General features: G+C 42.3%; 1 protein-coding gene across 4 annotated transcripts; it reads right to left on the reverse strand.

Annotated features, from left to right (window-relative positions):
• Positions 1–2,624: 2,624 nt before the first annotated feature.
• Positions 2,625–23,200, reverse strand: LOC311119087 (BOS complex subunit ncln-like). 4 transcript variants are annotated; one of them, XM_084193835.1, is made up of 15 exons: positions 22,919–23,200; positions 13,277–13,467; positions 12,824–12,968; positions 12,608–12,702; positions 11,815–11,895; positions 11,537–11,640; positions 8,681–8,769; positions 8,263–8,402; positions 7,885–8,063; positions 6,968–7,055; positions 6,021–6,059; positions 5,544–5,704; positions 5,199–5,252; positions 4,954–5,032; positions 2,625–3,463 (listed from the first exon to the last, which is right to left on the reverse strand). In XM_084193835.1, the coding sequence occupies exons 1-15, from the start codon at positions 23,091–23,093 to the stop codon at positions 3,401–3,403; spliced, it is 1,683 nt and encodes a 560-aa protein (XP_084049961.1). In that variant the 5' UTR covers positions 23,094–23,200; the 3' UTR covers positions 2,625–3,400. The 4 variants fall into 4 exon arrangements, with proteins under 4 accessions (XP_084049961.1, XP_084049959.1, XP_084049960.1 ...); XM_084193833.1 differs by having other exon boundaries at positions 2,626–3,463; positions 7,837–8,063; XM_084193834.1 differs by having other exon boundaries at positions 2,626–3,463; positions 5,544–5,707; positions 22,919–23,175.
• Between the last annotated feature and the right edge of the window lie 1,409 nt (positions 23,201–24,609).

The following is a 24,609-nucleotide window of genomic DNA, read 5'->3' on the forward strand; positions in this document are numbered from 1 at the left end:
TGAATATCCCTTTGAGCATGGTGAAGTTATGAATTACACTTTGGATGGTGTATCAATACACCCAGTCACTACAAAGACACAGGTGTCCTTCCTAACTTAGTTGCCGGAGAGGAAGCAAACCGCTCAGGGATTTCACCATGAGGCCAATGGTGACTTTAAAACAGTTACATAGTTTAATGGCTGTGATACGAGAAAACTGAGGATGGATCAACAACATCGTAGTTATACTACAATACTAACCTAATTGACAAGATTGAAAAGAAGGAAGCCTGTACAGTAAAAATATGTCAAAACATGCATCCTGTTTGCAACAAGGCACTAAAGTAATACTGCAAAAAATGTGAGAAAGAAATTAACTTTATGTCCTGAATACAAAGCGCTATGTTTGGGGCAAATGCAACACATCACTGAGTACCACTCTTCATAATTTCAAGCATGGTGGTGGCTGCATCATGTTATGGGTATGCCTGTCATCCGCAAGGACTAGGGAGTTTTTTAGGATAAAAATTAACGGAATAAAGCTAGGCAAAGGCAAAATCCTAGAGGAAAACCTGGTTCAGTCTGCTTTCCAACAGACACTGGGAGACAAATTCAGCAGGACAATAACCTAAAACACAAGGCCAAATATACACTGGAATTGCTTACCAAGACGACATTGAATGTTCCTGAGTTGCCTAATTACAGTTCTGACTTAAAATCGGCATGAAAAACTATGGACTTGAAAATGGCTGTCTAGGAATGATCAACAACCAATTTGACAGAGCTTGAAGGATTTGTTTAAAGAATAATGTGCAAATATTGTGCAATCCAGGTGTGTAAAGCTCTTAGAGACTTACCCGGGAAGACTTACAGCTGTATTTGCTGTCAAAGGTGATTCTAACATCTATTTACTCAGGGGTGTGCACATATTTTTTTTTCACTTTGTCATTATGGGGTATTGTGTAGATGGGTGAGAAAAATATACAGTGGGGAAAAAAAGTATTTAGTCAGCCACCAATTGTGCAAGTTCTCCCACTTAAAAAGATGAGAGAGGCCTGTAATTTTCATCATAGGTACACGTCAACTATGACAGACAAATTGAGAAAAAAAAATCCAGAAAATTCCATTGTATGATTTTTAATGAATTTATTTGCAAATTATGGTGGAAAATAAGTATTTGGTCACCTACAAACAAGCAAGATTTCTGGCTCTCACAGACCTGTAACTTCTTCTTTAAGAGGCTCCTCTGTCCTCCACTCGTTACCTGTATTAATGGCACCTGTTTGAACTTGTTATCAGTATAAAAGACACCTGTCCACAACCTCAAACAGTCACACTCCAAACTTCACAATGGCCAAGACCAAAGAGCTGTCAAAGGACACCAAAAACAAAATTGTAGACCTGCACCAGGCTGGGAAGACTGAATCTGCAATAGGTAAGCAGCTTGGTTTGAAGAAATCAACTGTGGGAGCAATTATTAGGAAATGGAAGACATACAAGACCACTGATAATCTCCCTCGATCTGGGGCTCCACGCAAGATCTCACCCCGTGGGGTCAAAATGATCACAAGAACGGTGAGCAAAAATCCCAGAACCACACGGGGGGACCTAGTGAATGACCTGCAGAGAGCTGGGACCAAAGTAACAAAGCCAACCATCAGTAACACACTACGCCGCCAGGGACTCAAATCCTGCAGTGCGAGACGTGTCCCCCTGCTTAAGACAGTACATGTCCAGGCCCGTCTGAAGTGCATTTGGATGATCCAGAAGAGGATTGGGAGAATGTCATATGGTCAGATGAAACCAAAATATAACTTTTTGGTAAAAACTCAACTCGTCATGTTTGGAGGACAAAGAATGCTGAGTTGCATCCAAAGAACACCATACCTACTGTGAAGCATGGGGTTGGAAACATCATGCTTTGGGGCTGTTTTTCTGCAAAGGGACCAGGACGACTGATCCGTGTAAAGGAAAGAATGAATGGGGCCATGTATCGTGAGATTTTGAGTGAAACCCTCCTTCCATCAGCAAGGGCATTGAAGATGAAACGTGGCTGGGTCTTTCAGCATGACAATGATCCCAAACACACCGCCCGGGCAACGAAGGAGTGGCTTCGTAAGAAGCATTTCAAGGTCCTGGAGTGGCCTAGCCAGTCTCCAGATCTCAACCCCATAGAAAATCTTTGGAGGGAGTTGAAAGTCTGTGTTGCCCAGCGACAGCCCCAAAACATCACTGCTCTAGAGGAGATCTGCATGGAGGAATGGGCCAAAATACCAGCAACAGTGTGTGAAAACCTTGTGAAGACTTACAGAAAACGTTTGACCTGTGTCATTGCCAACAAAGGGTATATAACAAAGTATTGAGAAACTTTTGTTATTGACCAAATACTTATTTTCCACCATCATATGCCAATAAATTCATTAAAAATCCTACAATGTGATTTTCTGGATTTTTTTTTCTCATTTTGTCTGTCATAGTTGACGTGTACCTATGATGAAAATTACAGGCCTCTCTCATCTTTTTAAGTGGGAGAACTTGCACAATTGGTGGCTGACTAAATACTTTTTTTCCCCACTGTATATTTAATCAATTTTGAATTCAAGCTGTAACACAACCATATGTGGAATAAGTCAAGGGGTATGAATACTTTCTGAAGGCACTGTATTTAATTAGTTCAGTCAACAAGGCCATCGGTCATGTCATCTACACACTATTCAACATTTAATTTAGACTATTTCTTAAAAAACAAATTGGGGTTAGAGAAAAATAAATCATATAGAAAAATTAATCTAGTCAGGGTGTCCAAATATATCAACCATCCATCCAAACAATATTACAGAGTCTCACTGCTACTCCTGCACAGTCATGCTACTCCATAGCTGCCCAAGAAGACGACCCCATTGTAGTTTGGCAAAATTCACACTATAGGGCACTGAGGAGTGAGCTGTGGGTATAGAAATGCCCAATCCCATATCAACCTCTAGTACCTACTCCTTATGCACTTGTGGAGAGGATTGGATAGGTGTAAGCAAACTGGTGAAAATGTAACCTAGCCTACCTGAGCACAAGGTAATGCTATTACCATATTGCTTACACCTATCAAATTCTCTCAGATCATAGGGGAAAATAGGGGTTAGGGACTAGGAGTTGATGTGGGATTGGGCGTACGAGGTAACGTTTGACATCTGATTTCAGGAGGACAGGAAGACCAGAGTGCATTCTGACTTGACAGCTATTGAAGGAATCGACTAGATGGCTAATCTTGGCAGAGAGAAATTATTCAACACGTTTCATTTCCAAAGAAGAACAAAGGCGATAGATGGGGTAAAAAAAAAAAAAGAGCTGCTTGGTCCGCCCCCGTTTTGTTATTGGCTAGAGCTCGTCGGAGGGGAGGAGTCTGAATGAGAGGAAGAAGAGGGGCTTAATGCTGCTTGGTCTTGGGCGCTGTGATTCTGCGCACCACACTGTAGAGAACCACAAAGTGCTGAAGAGAGAGAAAAAAGTGAGAAAGACATTACCCAGCTAGCACATAATGTTCTGAGAACCATATGTTTCTTAGAGCAGAGTTGTCCTATGGTTATTTTGCATACAACCTTTCCACAACCTTCTGGGAATGGTGCAGGATACCTAGCTAGCACATAACGTTCTGAGAACCATATGTTTCTTAGGTGGGAATTTCAATACTTCAGCATAACATTTTACATTTACATTTTAGTAATTTAGCAGACACTCTTATCCAGAGCGACTTACAGTTAGTGAATGGATACATGTTTTTTTTTGTTTTTTTATACTGGCCCCCCGTGGGAAACGAACCCACATCCCTGCCGGCCAAACCCTCCCCTACCTTGGATGACGCTGGACCAATTGTGCGCCGCCCATGGGTCTCCCGGTCGCGGCCGGCTGCGACAGAGCCTGGACTCTAACCAGGATCTCTAGTGGCACAGCCTGCGATGCAGTGCCTTAGACCACTGCGCCACTCAGGAGTTGATACAGGTTTCCTCATGGTTCTATTTAAAGTTATGTTCTCAAATTGTTCAGAGAACGTTAAGAAACAACGTTCTTCTGTGGGAATTTCAGTACTTCAGCATAAATGTTTTATACAGGTTTCCTCATGGTTCTATTTAAAGTCATGTTTTCAGATCATTAAGAAAACTTTACATAAAAAACACAAGAAAACATAAGTAACGTTCAAAAGAACGTTCTAAGAATGTTATTTAAGAACATACATTCCGTTCTCAGTGTCAACAAACCTCTCTATCCTCTATCTTGTAAAGTGTGTTCAAGTGTTTTGGCCGCGCCCACAAATTGGCCACACCTGATCTTAATGAGTGCTTGTTTCCTTTGAAGTGGGTTTGTTTAAATAGACTAAAATGAACAGCTTTGGATGAGTAAAAAACCTTGGCATGCTAGCTCCATCTTGGTGGCGTAGTGGACTAACTCCGTGGATAGGAAACAGAAGATCATAGGTTCAAATCTCCCTGAAGCCATGCCACAAAAATAAATGTGTTTGCATGATTAATGCCTAAGCAAATTAATTTCCATGTGTCCTATCTGTGCTTGGAGTTCAATTAAACCAAAATAAGCTAGCAGTGTTATTAAAAGTCTTACGTTATTTAATTACTTATAATTTCCGTTCTCAGAACATTAATAAAACATCCCAGGAAAACATTCAGAGAACCATAGTAAAACATTCTCAGAACCTCCCTGCAACCTAAAAAGTAACGTTCCCAGAACAGCCAAATGTCAGGAAACGTATGGCTTCGTTCCTAGAACCAATGGGAAACCAAAAACGTATGTTCCCATAACTTAACCCCTTGAATAACCAGGTAAGCCGACTGAGAAGACAGCATTCATATGATTTACAGCAATGACCGGGTTAGGAGTTACAGGGGGAGGCTAGGTCAACAGATTAATGACCATACATCAAAATAACATTAGTAGCCATCAGAATGGCGATGTTGGATCAATATATACCTGGATGGCCAGATATATCACTCCGAGGTAGGCTGCGATGCAGAATGCCAGAAGCAGGTCAAAGATGGCTGGTTTCACCCTGTTAGGAAAGTGGGTGTATAAAATGACAAGAGTGTAAAAGGGAAAAAACACAGACACAAAAGCAAGCTGAAGAGGTTTGAAGTGAAAGTCAATAGGCGTTTGCTCTATTGCACTAAAGCTCAGCACTCTGAGGGCTAAATACAGCAGGCAGCCATCACCTCTACCTGTAAGCATTCATGGTCTGTTTGAGCTGATCGTAGAAGACAAACTCTGGGTCTCTGAGGGAGAGAAAAAATATTGCATTTGTCACGGCAACATCATCCATTTCTAAACCATAATGTTCATTGGTTCAATGAACAACAGTAAATAGAAATATTTACTATTTGATCCTTACAAATGATCTTCTACAATAATGGAGTGATTCTGTCACTGTTTTTTACCACTATGAGCGGTCTTAGTAGTTCTTTGATTCCTTCAAGGAAAACACGGCAGAACCACTAGCTGTGACCAGTCAAGAGGACCATTGACACCCTGTATTAGCCGTAGCGCAGTGGTCAGTGACTGGTCACCTCTTGTCAGCCTTGACGTAGTGCCTGCGGACGTCCTTCAGGTAGCATCCCAGGTGGTACTCCAGGGTGCTGACCACGCTGCTGTCCTTGTCCACCAGCTGGGCGGCCCGCGGCTGGGCTGTCAGCCAGTCCACCACCGACGACAGCTGCTCCTCCTGCATCTGCTGGCCGTGCAGGCAACACACACACGGACACACAAATACACAGACTCATAGTCAGTGGCCTTATAGTACACACCTTGATACACACTTGTCTTGTTAAGCACACACACGCACACATCGTGACCCTGACTATAACACAGCTACACACCACACAAACACTAGCCTAAGGGGTCCACTGGTTGCCCCCTACTCAGGCCAAGCCTCAGGTCAAAGTCCTGGTGTGTATAGCAGCCTTCAAAAAGTATTGGTAAAGGTCATGTCAGAGACAGCCTCAAAGGGAGGGGACAGTATGGTTAAGCCACGTTCAACCACTCACCATTTGCTCAGTGAAAATCTGCAGGTCACCTGGGGCACCCTGGACACACGCACACACGAGAGAGAGAGAGCGAGAGAGAAGTCAAACCTGCTGTACAGTACAAAGGGCAACCCACACTGAACAAAAATATAAATGCAACATGTAAAGTGTTGGTCCCATGCTTCATGAGATGAAATAAAAGATCACAGAAATGTTCCATACGCACAAAAAGCTTATTTCTCTCAAATGTTGTGCACATATATTTGTTTACATCCCTGTTAGTGAGCCTTTCTCCTTTGCCAAGATAATCCACCTGACAGGTGTGGCATATCAAGAAGCTGATTAAACAGCATGATCATTACACAGGTGCACCTTGTGCTGGGGACAATAAAAGTACACTTTAAAAATGTGCAGTTTTGTCACACAACCCAATGCCACAGATGTCTCAAGTTTTGAGGGAGCGTGCAATCGGCATTCTGACTGCAGGAATGTCCAACAGAGTTGTTGCCAGATAATTGAATGTTCATTTCTCTACCATAAGCTGCCTCCAACGTCGTTTTAGAGAATTAGGCAGTACGTCCAACTGGCCTCACAACTGCAGCAGACCCCGGACCTCCACATCCAGCTGCTTCACCTGCGGGATCATCTGAGGGGGGGGGGGGGGGGGGGGGGGGGGGGGTGCTGTGGGGTAGTTCTGTCTGTAATAAAGCCCTTTTGTGGGGAAAAACTCATTCTGATTGGCTGGCTGCCAAGTGGGTGGGCCTATGCCTTCCAAGGCTGCACCCCTGCCCAATCATGTGAAATCCATAGATTAGGGCCTAATGATTGACTGATTTCCTTATATGAACTGTGATTAAATAAAATCTTTGAAATTGTTGCATGTTTTTATTCAGTATAGATATCAAAAGCAACATGAAAAACATTGACTTGAATTATATGGCTTTCAATATTGTTCTACATATCTTTACCTTCTCTGTGAGGTTGTAGATGACTCTGGCCAGTGACTCTGCAATCAGCTTCGTGTTCCTGCTGAGCTTTCTCAGATCCACATGAGGTCTGTAACAGTAAATCACAGTTCAATTCACAGTTAAAATTACCCAGCAATCAAGAGCAGCTCAACTCTGAAAACACACTGATGGAGAATGTGGGGAGCACAGACAGTCCACTCCACTGGGTGGGGAGGTGGGGTGGAGGGGAGGTGGCAGTGATGATGTTTGGAGGACAGACAGTTCAGTACAGTGGGATGAAGGTGCCCAATCCCAAATCAACCCGGTAGCCCAGCGTTTTTCAAAGTTTTTTTATTCCAGGTGCCGGCAAGCCATGTGCCCATGTTCTTGAGGGACTGCTAGCAATAAAAGTAACACAGTATTAGTATCAGTTCATACACCGGCTAGCAACCTCCCTTTATCAGATTTTAAGCAACATGGTAATAGCTCCACCTTGCTGTGAGACAGATCTACAAAAGTCCCACATCTACAACATTTTACATTTTTGTCATTTAGCAGACGCTCTTATCCAGAGCGACTTACAGTTAGTGAGTGCATACATTTTTCATACCCCGTGGGAAACGAACCCACAACCCTGGCGTTGCAAGCGCCATGCTCTACCAACTGAGCTACAGGGCACTACAAGGCAGGGGTGTGGGCAATACGGTCCAGGAGGGACAGCAATGTGTGCAAGCTTTTGTTCTAGCCTAGCACGTACACACCTGATTCAAAAGATCCTAATGGGCAGTTGATTACATGAATGAGGTGTGATAGGTGAGCTGGGCCTAGGCAGGGGTTGGGGCTTGTGGATGGGGGGGGGTCTCTTGGTCGGACAGCAGTAATAAACCCACCCAGCAGGTGGCTCTCCCGCTCCATGTTGAGAAGAGGGGGACACTGACCGCACGTCCATAATGCTGGAGCGCTGCGCCTCGCGATGGCTGTTGAGGTGGGACAGCGTGAAGGCCGGCAGCCGGCGGATCCCGAAGCGCTCGTGCTCCCACGCCAGTGTGTCGTCCGCCAGGTTTATCTTCTTATGCACCATTGAGAACTTGACCTCTGGGTACTGGCTGGATGCCACCTGGGGGTGACAGAGGGGGTCAGAGGTTAAAGGTCAGAAAAACTTACAGTAGGGAACTTTGGGTGTACATATAATGTGCTATGCGTGATCAACATATATCAATATATATATATATATATTATGTATATCATATTAACTTAAACTATCTAAATATATAAAAATAATTTTTATGTGGTTGGTGTGATGTGGTGGTCCTTACAGTCTCCACCTCTTTGAGCAGGGCGTACTGAGCGGTTCCCTCTTTAGGGGGTTTGGACACGTGAAGGTGCAGACCGTCTCCGTTCCCCAGCGTGTCCAGACACAACACAAACGCCACATTGTCCTGCAACAGACTGGAGTCTGCAGAGAGAGGGAGGAAAGGATAGATAAAGGGAGAGAGGAAGACAGAGACTGTTTACACTGCGATATCTATGCAAATATCAATTTCCCAAATATCATGCATGCCCATTGTTTCGCACACATGACCTCCATTTAATGACACTTGTGGCCGGTATCATGTTTCATTCCCTTTCATTTCCAGTATGTATTGTACAGATGTGATTATGTGTTCCACTGTAGCAGTCATAATAGCCATCCTGTAACTGAGTCTACAGCGTTATCATGTGAGCTTAGTGTACCTGTATGATCCAGGTTGTCCTCCAGCCAGCGTTTGGTGCCTTGGTAGTTGAACTTCCCTCCCCCAGAGACAAAGAAAAGCAGGTTGTACCTAAGAAGACAGTAGGTGTGTTAGAAATGACAGGAGAGGACATTCTTATCAATGTGGATGTTCTCTGGCCTCCATTAGGTCAACAGATTTGAACAGTTCTACAGAGTCTGGTAGCTACAGTGCCTTCAGAAAGTATTCATACCCCTTGACTTATTCCACATTTTGTTGTGTTACAGCCTGAATTCTAAATGGATTAAATATATGTTTTTTCTCACCCATCTACACACAGTACCCCATAATGGTCCTCTGTAGCTCAGCTGGTAGAGCACGGCGCTTGTAACGCCAAGGTAGTGGGTTCGAACCCCGGGACCACCCATACACAAAAATGTATGCACGCATGACTGTAAGTCACTTTGGATAAAAGCGTCTGCTAAATGGCATATTATTATTATTTATTATTATTAATGACAAAGTGAAACATTTTGTATTTGAAATTTTAGCAAATGTATTGAAAATTAAATACAGAAATATCTAATTTACATAAGTATCCACACCCCTGAGTCAGTACTTTCTAGAAGCACCTTTAGCAGCGATTACAGCTGTGAGTCTTTCTGGGTAAGTCTCTAAGAGCTTTCCACACCTGGATTGTGCAACATTTGCTCATTATTCTTCAAGCTCTGTCAAATTGGTTGTTGATCATTGCTAGACAATCATTTTCAGGTCTTGCCATAGATTTTCAATTAGATTTAAATCAAAACTGTAACTCGGCCACTCAGGAACATTCACTATCTTCTTGGTAAGCAACTCCAGTGTAGATTTGGCCTTGTGTTTTATGTTATTGTCCTGCTGAAAGGTGAATTAATCTCCCAGTGTCTGGTGGAAAGCAGACTAAACCAGATTTTCCTCTAGGATTTTGCCTGCGCTTAGCTCCATTCCGTTTATTTTTTATCCTGAAAAACTCCCAATCCTTAACGATTACATACGGAGAGTGGTACTCATTAATGTGTTGTATTGGATTTTCCCCAAACAAAACACGTTGTAGTTAGGACAAAAAGTTAATTGCTTTGCCACATTTTTTGCAGTATTACTTTAGTGCCTTGTTGCAAACAGCATCTGCTAAATGACTCAAATGTAAAATGTAAATGTTTTGGAATATTTTTATTCTGTACAAGCTTTGTTATTTTCCCTCTGTCAATTAGGTTAGTATTGTGTAGTAACTACAATGTTGTTGATCCATCCTCAGTTGTTTTCTCCTATCACAGCCATAGGCTTCATGGTGAAATCCCCTGAGCGGTTTCCTTCCTCTCCGGCAAATGAGTTAGGAAGGAAGCCTGTATCTTTGTAGTGACTGGGTGTATTGATACACCATCCAAAGTGTAATTAATAACTTCAACATGCTCAAAGAGATATTCAATGTCAGCTTTTTTTTTACCCAACTACCAATAGCTTCCCTTCTTTGCAAGGCATTGGAAAACCTTCCTGGTCTTTGTGGTTGAAACTGTGGTTGAAATTCACTACTCGACTGAGAGACCTTATAGATAATTGTATGTGTGGGGTACAGAGATCAGGTAGTCATTCAAAAATCATATTAAATACTATTCTTGCACAGAGTGAGTCCATGCAATTTATTATGTGACTTGTTAAGCACATTTTTACTCCTGAACTTATTTTGGCTTGCCATAACAAAGGGGTTGAATACTTATTGACTCAAGACATTTCAGCTTTTAATTGGTAAAAACATAATTCCACTTTGACATTATGGGGTATAGCGTGTAGGCCAGTGACAATAAAATCTCTATTTAATCCATTTTAAAATCAGGCTGTAACACAACAACATTTGGAAAAGGTCAAGGGGTGTGAACACTTTCTGAAGGCACTGTACATGTTGGGAAAGTGAATGTCAAAACATACTGTATAGTGTCATAGGGGAAAGGCTACAGTCAGTTAAAATGTGTCTCTGAATTCAGAGGTCATGTAATCTGCAATTTCTCTGCAACACATAACACTGACATGTACTTTGCGTCCTGACGACAGCCCCTTTCTCCCCTGCTCTCTCTATGTAGGAGGGGCTTCTTGCTGTCTTGTTCCTTTTTACTAGTGATATGCAAACAGCCCTTATGCAAAGTTAGCAGTGGTTACTTGTTAGCATTTTCATTCGGTCAGTATGGAGCATACGCCAACACTAGAGCTCACCAAACACCATGGAAAACAGCCAGCATGCCATTACGCCAACACATTTACACTAATGTAGCCCCTCGTCTCAAAGTGCACTCACACTCCAGAGTACACATTTACATTACATTTTAGTCATTTAGCAGACACTCTTATCCAGAGCGACTTACAGTTAGTGAATACATATTTTTTTTTTAATATATATATTTTTTATACTGGCCCCCCGTGGGAATCGAACCCACAACCCTGGCGTTGCAAACGCCATGCTCTATCAACTGAGCTAGATCCCTGCCGGCCATTCCCTCCCCTACCCTGGACGACGCTGGGCCAATTGTGCGCCGCCCATGAGTCTCCCGGTCGCGGCCGGCTGCGACAGAGCCTGGATTCGAACCAGGATCTCTAGTGGCACAGTTAGCACTGCGATGCGGCGCCTTAGACCACTAGGAATCGACAAACGTCTTCAAAGAACCACATCCTTTCTACTCTATTACTATAACTAATCGACTCTTAAAAGCAAAGTACATTGTAAACACAGGAAGATCTGTGAGTTTTACAAGCGGAGTGTGATTTTCCCAAAGGAAACGTGTGGATGGTTATAACATTGTAATAAGCCTGATTTCTCTGAGGGGCTGTCGACGTGACGTGTGTTGCTCACCCAGCGTGTGTCCTCTTGTAGGTGTAGAGTCTGGAGAAGAGTCTGGCTAACTCCAGCAGCATAGACACCCCACTACCGTTAGAGTCTGCTCCATAGGACAGCCACTGGACAGAACAACACCAAAGTCACACAGAGTCAACACATTTACTTAGCATCTTCACTTCTAGTGGAGCAGAATTACGCAACATAAATAAAGATAACTATCATATAGTAAGAATATTATAAATATAGCATATTATAGAATACACTGAGGTATATGAAGGGAGAGCTGGGCGTACCGGAGCGACACCAAAGGAGTCATAGTGAGCCACCAGGACAATGGTGGGCAGGTCCTCTCCTCCAGTTCCAGCCAGTCGCCCCTAGGAGAGGACAGGGAGACAGTTATTAGACAAAAGTATATTGTATTAGGATTTATATTTTATATCAGTTCTATAACATCTCGAAACACAATATACTACTACATGAATGTTCTGTGTTATGTCATGTTTCATGTTTTGTTTGGCAACAGCTAATGGGGATCCGAATAAAATACGAAATACTACATTTTCTGTTATCTTATATGAAAGTAAAGAATGTAGCCAAGGGTATGAGACTTAAGACATCAATAAAGACAGGCATGGAATACCTACCACGATGACTTAAACTGAAACCCATTATGTGAAACAAGCCCATTGACCGATGGCCGTATGCATTATGTAAAGCGGAACACTTGAGGCCTCATGAAATCCACTGATCTCCTACTACATGGTTAAGGCCATTATTCCCCTGGGTTTGACACCTACCTTAGTTCAACACACTCACATGCACACACACACACACACACACACACACACACACTCTAGAATATCATATAGACCCAAGAATGAAACACAAGGATAAGAAAACGATCAAGTTATTTGCTTCTAAATCACTTAACACCTTAAGTGTGAGCAGTGTGTTAATGTGGGTACTGGTTTACTGGTAACCCATTAACAGAAACTTAAGATGTCTGAATGTTTGGATTAAATGTCACAGCACTACATAAATCATTAAACAGATAAAGGATAATGGTTTAACCATAATGATTCTCACCTCTAGACTGGTGATGGCCCAGTCACTCACTGCCTTGCTCTGAGCCCCACTCGTCACCATCTGAAAGCCATTAGCTGTGGCCGTGTGGATCAGCACTGGGAAGACATGGGGAAAAGGTGTCATTAAATCCCTAGAAAGAATTTCACTAGAAAAGAATTTCCTCTAACAACGTTTCGACCGACAGTTTTCAACACAATATTTGTAAATGTCCTGCACCTTCGGCTGCAGAGGAGGACCCCTGGGAGGAGGAGGAGGTGAGGGTCTGTGTGTAGATGGAGAGCAGCTCATCGTCCTCCAGAGCAAAGTAAACCGGGACAATGGTCTCTGTGGCCAGCATCTCTGGCTCCAGCTCCATGAACTGCTACAATGTAGAGGAATAAGGAATGCCAGGTTATCACTCACAAGACAACAGAGTGTGAATGTGAAACAGCATAACATTTGGACACTTTGGCCTACTTCACTCCAGCAAGTCTGTTTTTTCAAGTGTTGCTGATAAGGAGGGAGTGTTGTGACTGCCAGTTTTCCTTGAGGGTAACATAAACTTTACAAGAACACCAAAGGAGCTCTAGCTTTCAAAACAACTCAGGACCTTGCCTCTTGATTTGACGTCCAGGGTAGTTTGCTGTATGGTCATAAGCCCACTCATAAGGCATTCTAATGCATTATTACCTGTACTATGTCCTGCGGCATGGTGGACATATTCTTGGGGAGTATGATGACCACAGCCCCAGCGGACTGGCGCAGGGCTTTCTGGTATCTCTCATAGGAGAAGTCCACTAGCCGCATGATGACACAGCGGCGGCTTAGCACCTCCGCCTCCACTGTGCGGGCCTCTGTGTTCAATATGGCATTCCTGGTACCTGGAAATCACAAGTGGGATCAGATCGGTTGGGGAGGGATGTGTGGAAACACCTTTCAGTGACTAGCTAGCTACAGTGAGGGGAAAAAAGTATTTGATCCCCTGCTGATTTTGTACGTTTGCCCACTGACAAAGACATGATCAGTCTATAATTTTAATGGTAGGTTTATTTGAACAGTGAGAGACAGAATAACAACAACAAAATCAAGAAAAACACATGTCAAAAATGTTATACATTGATTTGCATTTTAAATGAGGGAAATAAGTATTTGACCCCCTCTCAATCAGCAAGGTTTCTGGCTCCCAGGTGTCTTTTATACAAGTAACACTCTTAAAGGGAGTGCTCCTAATCTCAGTTTGTTACCTGTATAAAAGACACCTGTCCACAGAAGCAATCAATCAATCAGATTCCAAACTCTCCACCATGGCCAAGACCAAAGAGCTCTCCAAGGATGTCAGGGACAAGATTGTAGACCTACACAAGGCTGGAATGGGCTACAAGACCATCGCCAAGCAGCTTGGTGAGAAGGTGACAACAGTTGGTGCGATTATTCGCAAATGGAAGAAACACAAAATAACTGTCAATCTCGCTCTGCCTGGGGCTCCATGCAAGATCTCACCTCGTGGAGTTGCAATGATCATGAGAACGGTGAGGAATCAGCCCAGAACTACACGGGAGGATCTTGTCAATTATCTCAAGGCAGCTGGGACCATAGTCACCAAGAAAACAATTGGTAACACACTACGCCGTGAAGGACTGAAATCCTGCAGCGCCCGCAAGGTCCCCCTGCTCAAGAAAGCACATATACAGGCCCGTCTGAAGTTTGCCAGTGAACATCTGAATGATTCAGAGGAGAATTGGTTGAAAGTGTTGTGGTCAGATGAGACCAAAATCGAGCTCTTTGGCATCAACTCAACTCGCCGTGTTTGGAGGAGGAGGAATGCTGCCTATGACCCCAAGAACACCATCCCCACCGTCAAACATGGAGGTGGAAACATTATGCTTTGGGGGTGTATTTCTGCTAAGGGGACAGGACAGCTTCACCGCATCAAAGGGACGATGGACGGGGCCATGTACCGTCAAATCTTGGGTGAGAACCTCCTTCCCTCAGCCAGGGCATTGAAAATGGGTCGTGGATGGGTATTCCAGCATGACAATTACCCAAAACACACGGCCAAGGCAACAAAGGAGTGGCTCAAGAAGAAGCACATTAAGGTCCTGGAGTGGCCTAGCCAGTCTACAGACCTTAATCCCATAGAAAATCTGGAGGGAGCTGAAGGTTTCAGTTGCCAAACGTCAGCCTCGAAACCTTAATGACTTGGAGAAGATCTGCAAAGAGGAGTGGGACAAAATCCCTCCTGAGATGTGTGCAAACCTGGTGGCCAACTACAAGAAACGTCTGACCTCTGTGATTGCCAACAAGGGTTTTGCCACAAAGTACTAAGTCATGTTTTGCAGAGGGGTCAAATACCTATTTCCCTCATTAAAATGCAAATCAATTTATAACATTTTTGACATGCATTTTTCTTGATTTTGTTGTTGTTATTCTGTCTCTCACTATTCTAATAAACCTACCATTCAAATTATAGACTGATCATGTCTTTGTCAGTGGGCAACGGTACAAAATCAGCAGGGGATCAAATACTTTTCCCCCTCACTGTAGCTAGCTAGCAAGGTGACATGATTGATTCAATGCTGTAGTAGTAGGCTATTATTAGGCAGGGCAAACCCGTTTTGGTGATTTCTGGTATGTCATCAAAATATATCAATCACAGCATGTTTTTTTAATCATTCAGAAGTTTTTACCTGATTATGTACAATACCATTGGAAATGAATGTTGAAAGTTCCATTTATATTCCTAAAACTTTAGTTGAAAATTATGCTGTCACTGCTTCCTGTTGACATTTTGATAAATAGCCAATGTCAAAACACTGTTTAAACGTGTCCAAATCAATAACCAATATGCAGAAACAGTTTGTGATAGTATATTTTATGTTTAGGTTTTCACTATCTACACATACATGTGCAACAATAGTAATCATATTGTAAACTGCACACAAAAACCCTGTTGTTTTGACAAGTGGCAATAAATCACTCATATTGATTAGGCGGGAAATCAGGTTGTATGCGCTGTTGAAACTACCACAACTCAAATACCACATGGAAACTGGAGATATTTTTACATCACTGTTTTCTCTAAATAAGCTTTGTTGTACAATTAAAGGTCAAATACACTGCATTTCAAACAGTCAGCAATAATCTAATGAATTCAGGGTTTGTGAAATTATACGTAGGCTAAATATAATCCACAACCATAAAACACACTAACAATTTAATTATTTTATCAAAACAGTTTTTTTCTCGCAATAATCACTGATCTGGCTTTCAAGTTTGTCTATGAAAATGCCCTTTTTGTTCGAAATTTAACCAGAACCATGCATAATGCACATTCACTTCTTGTAGCAGGCATTACAGAAAATTAACACAGGTCTCATAAACATTCTCTCAAGCACAAGCCCACGTGCTAGTGAGTAGCCAGCTAATCTTTATATTTCAAGTTAGCAAACTTGGATCTATTTCCTAGCTAACAAGGCAGAACAGTTGAATTAATATGAACACACCCTTCTGTCCGTCTCCAACTGTTTGAACAGCACGCTAGCCTGACCCTGTCTACTTTGTTCAGATGTTGAAATCAAGTAGCCTACCTTATTTCTCAGAATGAGAATGAAATAATTGTGTTTTATGATTTCTGCACATTTATAAAACTAGACAGCTAGTATAAGTGTCTTTGGCTAAAATGCTGCTAGAGCGTTTTAGTAGTGTCTGTTCTGTGCGCAATTTGTGCAGTTGAGGCATAAAAAGGGTATTGTTAGACAGGTTAACTTCTCCTTTACAGTAAATGAATGTCTCAATGTGTTTCGGTGTCCATATAACAGATTCTGTTGGACCAAACCTCAAATGCAAATAGCTAGTTGAAACCACTTGACAGAGAGGAAGACATGATCTCTCATCTTTGTTGTGTGAGTGGCAGGGGGGCTTGGTGTGTGTATGTGTAAACAGTGGAAGAGGCAAAGCGAGAGATTTCACTCACGCCAAAATGTGTCCAAAATAAGCCCAATGCGTTTCTATGGGCTTATTTTAGATCTAAACTTGGTCGTGTCTACACTTGACACTTACATGTGACTTCTGCTATCAGAAAAAGAAGATTGCATTGAAAATACGTGTCTAAACACACAAAAGTCACTTTGTGGTCTGATTGTGTTCAGATCTGGCTGACCACTTCAGGAGGTGGTCAGGGATGCATTGTATGTGGACTTCACCTCAGTCACGACGCAATTAGGCTACCGTCATCAGCACTCCTCCCACAAGTCTCCAGAAAACTTGTGTTTTGGGACCGAGAGGCACCTTTTCATTATAACGTTGGAGGAAATACGTTTCTTAGCGTGTGAGGAACATGTTTGCTGGCCTCATAAATGCTAGCCAGCTAGCTAATATTTAGAAGGGGAAAAAATGGTTTGGCTATAGTTATGCTAACCCGTTTGTAATTCCTTTAGCGTTGCAAACGGGTTAGCTGGCTAGTTAGCTACTGTAGTTAGCTACTACCATCAGTTGTTGTTGTGTTATCATATTTAGCATATTCCACCATTTGTAGAATGCATACTGTCATTTGAATACAGCGAGAAAAGGGAATCCGGACACACTGTGGACACGGTAGACACATTTAAATGTAGGTGTAGATGCATGATGCATTCGGAATTCCATGATGAGAACTCTATGATCAGAATACTAAAGCTGCATGAACTGTCAAGTCTCGACATGGCCCTTGCTGCTTGCCGCTTGCCTTCCTGCCTTTGGGACAACAACTCCCATTGTTAGGGCAGAGATATGAGCATCTCGTCATTATATAGAGATCTCTGGTGTAAATGGGAAGGTGCACGAGACGAAACCAAAAAGACAACATGAGAACAAGCAGAAGGACATAAACGCTCATAAAAACAAACAAAAAACTTGATTCTTGCAATACAGTTATTTGGGATACAGGTATTGGAATATCGCGCAACAAAATTAATTTAAATTAATCTAATTAATTAGATATATCGTCCAGCCCCACCTGAACCCTTTACGTCCCTACTATCACCCAGCATGTCTTTAAATTCAACTAAATGTGACATGTCACCCATGACAATGTGACAAGCCACACACACTTTTTGACTTCACCCATTTTGATGTAAATGAAACTTTACATATTTGACCTTGGTAAAAGTGGTCAGAAAGTGATATTTGTTTTGTAATAGAGTTGAAGTCAGAAGTTTACATACACCTTATCCAAATACATTTAAACTCAGTTTTTCACAATACCTGACATTTAATCCTAGTAAACATTCCCTGTCTTGGGTCAGTTAGGATCACCACTTTATTTTAAGAATGTGAAATGTCAGAATAATAGTAGAGAGAATGATTTATTTCAGCTTTTATTTCTTTCATCACATTCCCAGTGGGTCAGAAGTTTACATACACTCAATTAGTATTTGGTAGCATTGCCTTTAAATTGTTTAACTTGGGTCAAACGTTTTGGGTAGCCTTCCACAAGCTTCCCACAATAAGTTGGGTGAATTTTGGCCCATTACTCCTGACAGAGCTGGTGTAACTGAGTCAGGTTTGTCGGCCTCCTTGCTCGCACATGCTTTTTCAGTTCTGCCCACACATTTTCTATAGGATTGAGGTCAGGGCTTTGTGATGGCCACTCCAATATCTTGACTTTGTTGTTCTTAAGCCATTTTGGCACAACTTTGGAAGTATGCTTGGGGTCATTGTCCATTTGGAAGACCCATTTGCGACCAAGCTTTAACTTCCTGACTGATGTCTTGAGATGTTGCTTCAATATATGCACTTAATTTTCCTTCCTCATGATGCCATCTATTTAGTGAAGTGCACCAGTCCCTCCTGCAGCAAAGCACCCCCACAGCATGATGCTGCCACCCCCGTGCTTCACAGTTGGGATGGTGTTCTTCGGCTTGCAAGCTCACCCTTTTTCCTCCAAACATAACAATGGTCATTATGGCCAAACAGTTCTATTTTTGTTTCATCAGACCAGAGGACATTTCTCCAAAAAGTAAGATCTTTGTCCCCATGTGCAGTTGCAAACCGTAGTCTGGCTTTTTTTATGGAGCAGTGGCTTCTTCCTTGCTGAGCGGCCTTTCAGGTTATGTTGATATAGGACTCGTTTTACTGTGGATTTAGACACTTTTGTACCTGTTTCCTCCAGCATCTTCACAAGGTCCTTTGCTGTTGTTCTGGGATTGATTTGCACTTTTCGCACCAAAGTACGTTCATCTCTAGGAGACAGAACACGTCTCCTTCCTGAGCGGTATGACGGCTGCGTGGTCCCATGGTGTTTATACTTACGTACTATTGTTTGTACAGATGAACGTAGTACCTTCAGGTGTTTGGAAATTGCTCCCACGGGTGAACCAGACTTGTGGAGGTCTACAAAAATTTTTTGGAGGTCTTGGCTGATTTCTTTTGATTTTCCCATGATGTCAAGCAAAGAGGCACTGAGTTTGATGGTAGGCCTTGAAATACATCCACAGGTACACCTCCAATTGACTCAAATGACGTCAAATAGCCTATCAGAAGCTTCTAAAGCAGTGACATCATTTTCTGGAATTTTCCAAGCTGTTTAAAGGCACAGTCAACTTAGTGTATGTAAACTTCTGACCCACTGGAATTGTGATACAGTGAATTATAAGTGAAATAATCTGTCTGTAAACAATTGTTGGAAAAATTACTTGTGTCATGCAAAGTAGATGTCCTAAAAGTCTTGCCAAAACTATAGTTTGTTAACAAGAAATTTGTGGAGTGGTTGAAAAACGAGTTTTAATGACTCCAACCTAAGTGTATGTAAACTTCTGACTTCAACTGTATATATATTTTTTCTTTAATGTCAATTATCTAAAAACACGTAAACTCCGATTTTTTTCATTTTCGCATCTGTTCTAGCTTAGACCCTTTTTTACATTGTCTGAGGTGTTTGTGTTGTGCCCGCCATCGGTTGAGACACAGCATGATCTTGAATACAGGGTGGGTGTCATGTTTTGGCTGATAATGTACTCAAATGGGAATAAAATAGAAATTTCAACTTTCAAATGGTACCACAAAAATTGTTGGACATCCACACATTAGAGAATGATGACTTGAATGGGAATATCAGTTGTTTTAAAGGGATACTTCCGGATTTTGGCAAGGAGACCCTTTATTTACTTCCCCGGAGTCAGATGATTTCCTTCATACTGGACACAATGCCATAAAAAAATCTGAGTTTATGCGTTTTTAGATAATTGACGTTAAAGGTAAAAAAATAAAAAATAAAAAGTTATTTTTTATCCTGAAATTATTACTTTTTTTGACAACCCTGTTTGTAATCTTTTAAATGATATCAAACTCAACTGTTTATCTTTTCCAGTGATGAAGACATGGATGTCTCAATTATAATTTGTATTCAGAAATTAGCGAGTCGGACAGCTTTTTGGGCACATTCTTACAACAATTCTGTGAATAATTTATCGTCTTTACCTATCTGGCACACCTGGCTCATTTGATTGTGTATTCTACATCACTATGAACATTTTAAGATATTATTGGGCATACTACAATTATACAGCTGTGGAAAAAATTAAGAGACCACTACACATTTTTCTTAAATCAGCATCTCTACATGTATGACAGCCATTCCATTCCAGTGTCTGTTGAATTCCAACACAGGCACACCTCATTCAACTGAATTAGGTACTGATTAGTTATAATTATAAAAACCACTGCTGTGGTCATCACTATCCTCTTGCAATAGGACCAGCTGGATGGCAAAAACAGTGCTAATAGTACCTCAAAAGTAATATTAATCATAAAATAACTATTGACCATGCCAAAAGAGTTGAAAAGGAAAGTTTTGAGTGAGGAAAAGAAGGGTTCAATTCTGGCTTTACTGGGAGAGGGATACAGTGAGCGTCAGGTTGCTTCCATCCTTAAAATGTAAAAAGACGGCGGTTCATAAGAACAAGGTCAAGCAGCAGACATTGGGGACAACAAAGCTACAGACCGGCAGAGGGCTCCTATGGGCAGGGCTGAAGTCGTGCAAAGCTAGAAAAAAGCCCTTCATCAATGAGAAGCAAAGAAGAGCCAGGCTGAGGTTTGCAAAAGACCATAAGGATTGGACCGTAGATGACTGGAGTAAGGTCATCTTCTCTGATGAGTCCAATTTTCAGCTTTGCCCAACACCTGGTCGTCTAATGGTTAGACGGAGACCTGGAGAGGCCTACAAGCCACAGTGTCTCGCACCCACTGTGAAATTTGGTGGAGGATCGGTGATGATCTGGGGGTCCTTCAGCAAGGCTGGAATCGGGCAGATTTGTCTTTGTGAAGGATGCATGAATCAAGCCACGTACAAGGTTGTCCTGGAAGAAAACTTGCTTCCTTTTGCTCTGACATTGTTCCCCAACTCTGAGGATTGGTTTTTCCAGCAGGACAATGCGCCATGCCACACAGCCAGGTCAATCAAGGTGTGGATGGAGGACCACCAGATCAAGACCCTGTCATGGCCAGCCCAATCTCCAGACCTGAACCCCATTGAAAACTTCTGGAATGTGATCAAGAGGAAGATGGATGGTCACAAGCCATCAAACAAAGCCGAGCTGCTTGAAATTTTGCGCCAGGAGTGGCATAAAGTCACCCAACAACAATGTGAAAGACTGGTGGAGAGCATGCCAAGACGCATGAAAGCTGTGATTGAAAATCAGGGTTGTTCCACCAAATATTGATTTCTGAACTCTTCCTAAGTTAAAACATTAGTATTGTGTTGTTTAAAAATGAACATGAACTTATTTTCTTTGCATTATTCGAGGTCTGACAACACTGCATATTTGTTGTTATTTTGACCAGTTGTCATTTTCTGCAAATAAGGATGGGCAACTCCAGTCCTTGGGGGTCTGATTGGTGTCACGTTTGCCACAGCCCCAGCTAGCACACCTGACTCCAATAATCAACTAATCATAATCTTCAGTTTGTCTCCCGTTGTCCTAGCTAGCTACCGGTGTCGCTCCCGCCTCCCGCCTGTGTACTGGAGTCCTAGCTAGCACAGTGTCCTTCGACCCCGCCTGCCAAGCACCTGCCCTCGCCGTAACGTTAACAGAAAGACGGGAAATGAGTGCTCAGCAGGCGGGCCGAAGGACACTGTCTACCAGTGTCCTAGCTAGCTAGCGGTGTCGCCCCCGCCTCTTCTTCTGTGGGGTTTATCGGTGGTTGGCATCCAACGTTATGGTGCATTACCGCCATCTACTGTACTAGAGCGCCCCCGCCAGTTCTGTTAAAGTTACTGCTAGGGCATCTGTGTCTGTTTTTTTTTATTACATCACTTCCTCACAGCTTTGATAAAGAGAGGGTTAGGGTGGCTGGTATATCTGTAGCCCTTGATCATGACTCTCAGTTCCATCACACATAAGAGTCATTGGACGGAGGCGTCTTCTGTCGGTGGGAATTTTGTTAAGATCCCCGAATCTCGGTCTGAACATTAACATGCATCGCTTGCGGTACGGTTTTGGAAGCATAAGGACCTTATCTTTCAAATAATAATTTTCTAAAAACAAAAGGTTAAATTGAATTGATACACACATTGACAGGGCTCCAAACACGTGTGTAAGCGTAACTAGGGAAATATAGTTTCATCTGATGGAGGCACCCATAGCTGTATGGATCTGTGCAAAACGACTACAGTAAGTGTATCTTTTTTATTTGAAGGATTCTTTCTCGCTGATGAACGAGAAGGGCCATATGTTACGAAAGTCGTATCGAAAAGCGATGATTGTTGACATTTCTAAACGTTAAAACACATCGTCGAGATTGTAGTTCACATGAGGCAGTCGTTGGGCAAAACTCATGGCTGAGAATTTAGGGAGAAGGCAGAATCCCACCTAATTAGAGAGCTAGTATATCTGTTACATCTGCTATCCAACGCATCAACAGATTACACATCAATTTGAAGTTAAAACATTGCACATTAATTATACTACAATGATGGCATATCCTAAACGAAAAATAATAATTTTATTTCCCTTTTGACCCATATTTTAATTGCATAGACAATCAGGGGAAATCCAGAAAATCTAATCTCAAAGGAGCATGAAGATGGCTTGCTGGAAGGGGGATATTCCTCCAGCTGCGCCCACATGCAGGAACCAATGGGATGCTCGGGGGGGATGCCCACACTCAGACCCCCGAATTGCGGGCCGCAATCACACACTATTGACACTTGTTAGCTAGCTAGCGCGCTAACGTTAGCTAGCGCGCTAACAGAGAGCGTTTACTTAGGGAAATAACTATGCCTTATATCGGGGTAGCTAACCACAGGACTGAATTGCCATTCAATAAATGCACAAAATACAATTTTTAAATGCTTACCGTACGGTTGTCCCTGCAGGTCATACTGCTGCATGCGGTACACGGTGAATTCATGTGCCGCTTCAGCTGGAAGGGGTGAGACGAGAATCAGCACCGCAGGGATAAACACAATGAAAGTCAGGGGGAAAGAGTACTTAAACATGTTATCGAACACCTCACTAGCCTCCTCAAACATCTTGACCTTCGTATTGAGGTCTAAACAAGAGGAAATTGATAATCTAGGCTGTTGCTGGATCGAATCTAGTCGTTAGCCTAGCTGTCATTCAGTAACACAATCGACACAAGTGGATTTTAATATGGCAAAAAGCTTGGCCACCTAACTAAACACGCACGAGCTTGCTTTTTGAATGGCATGGACATATTGTTACATCTTCCATATCTGTAATGAATATTCTTTATTATACAAATTAATTTGTCCCGTTCATTGATTTAATTAATGAGAATATTCATCACTGCGAAATCTCTGCTGCTAAGGGTCCAACAGGGGCCATCAGAGACAGCTTCGTGAATTTTAGGCGAGGCTGTGCAGTTGTGGAATTCAACGGCAGGGGTCAACGTATACCAGCGGTGGTCATGTCTAGATGGGCTACAGCCAATAAACCCTGGATTACAAAATGCTATGTATTGGCCATTGAGAGGCTTTGGCAAACGAAACTCTGTGGCCATACTGTACAGTCTTTGCTTTGGCCAAAGATTATGGATATACTGACAAGATACATCTCTCCGCCCTAACAAAGCGGCACGACGGGCAGTCTAGCTCCCGCCTATCCTTTCTTTGGATTGGTGGATACATCTCATTATTGTAATATATTTTTAAATATTCGAAGAGGGTTGTTAACGTCGACTGCCTGTATTCAATGGAGAGAGACGCTACTAGCTTCATGTCATGAATATGCATAGCCAACTCCAATATAACTTGTAAAAATACGAGGTCAAATCATAACGTCAGTGATTTTCAGGTCGTCAGTTATCTTCAGGTCGGAAAGTTGGAGCTCTAGAAAGAGGCCCGAGTTGGAGTTCCGAGGTCATAACGATTTTTCCCAGACTGAGCTCGTTATTTTCCGAGTTCCCAGTGGTTTTGAACGCTGCATAAGCAATACCATTTTTTTGTTGACCAAATTCTACACTCTCATAGAGTATCACAGTATGAGTCATAATAACCATAAAACCTAGCGGTCAAACAGGGAAATGGTTCCAATCGTTTTTCCACCATTCATTTTTCCCTTAGGGGATTTTAGAAACACTTAAAATAAGGGCTGTGTTTCGTGTAGGCTCACCTTGTCTCTCTAGGACAAGGTGACTTATCAATATATTCGCCTGTATTTACCCCACAAAAATGAAATGCTAATTAGCTGCTAATGTGGTTATCATAAAGAACTAGAAATGCCATGACGATCTGGACGAGACCGCCGAATTGAGGCAAAGGTAAGAATCTCTGGATTAACTAATGTTAGCTAAATGTAGTAATGAATAAATTGGCAACATTTCTTTAAATGAACAATTCTGTGAACGGTCTTGTGAAAGTTTTAAATTGACACAATAACTGTTAGCAAAGGTGTCAGAGATGGCGTGCAGGAGCTTGCAGGGATTTGTAGTTTTGCATGATGTCTATTTTGCTGCTAATTAGCATGATCAAATCTGAGAGTAAATAAAGCCGAATATATTGATAAAAGTCACCTTGTCCGAGAGAG

The sequence above is a fragment of the Coregonus lavaretus genome, assembly GCF_964263955.1.
Source record: "Coregonus lavaretus genome assembly, contig: HAP1_SCAFFOLD_4146, whole genome shotgun sequence".
NCBI lineage: Eukaryota > Metazoa > Chordata > Actinopteri > Salmoniformes > Salmonidae > Coregonus > Coregonus lavaretus.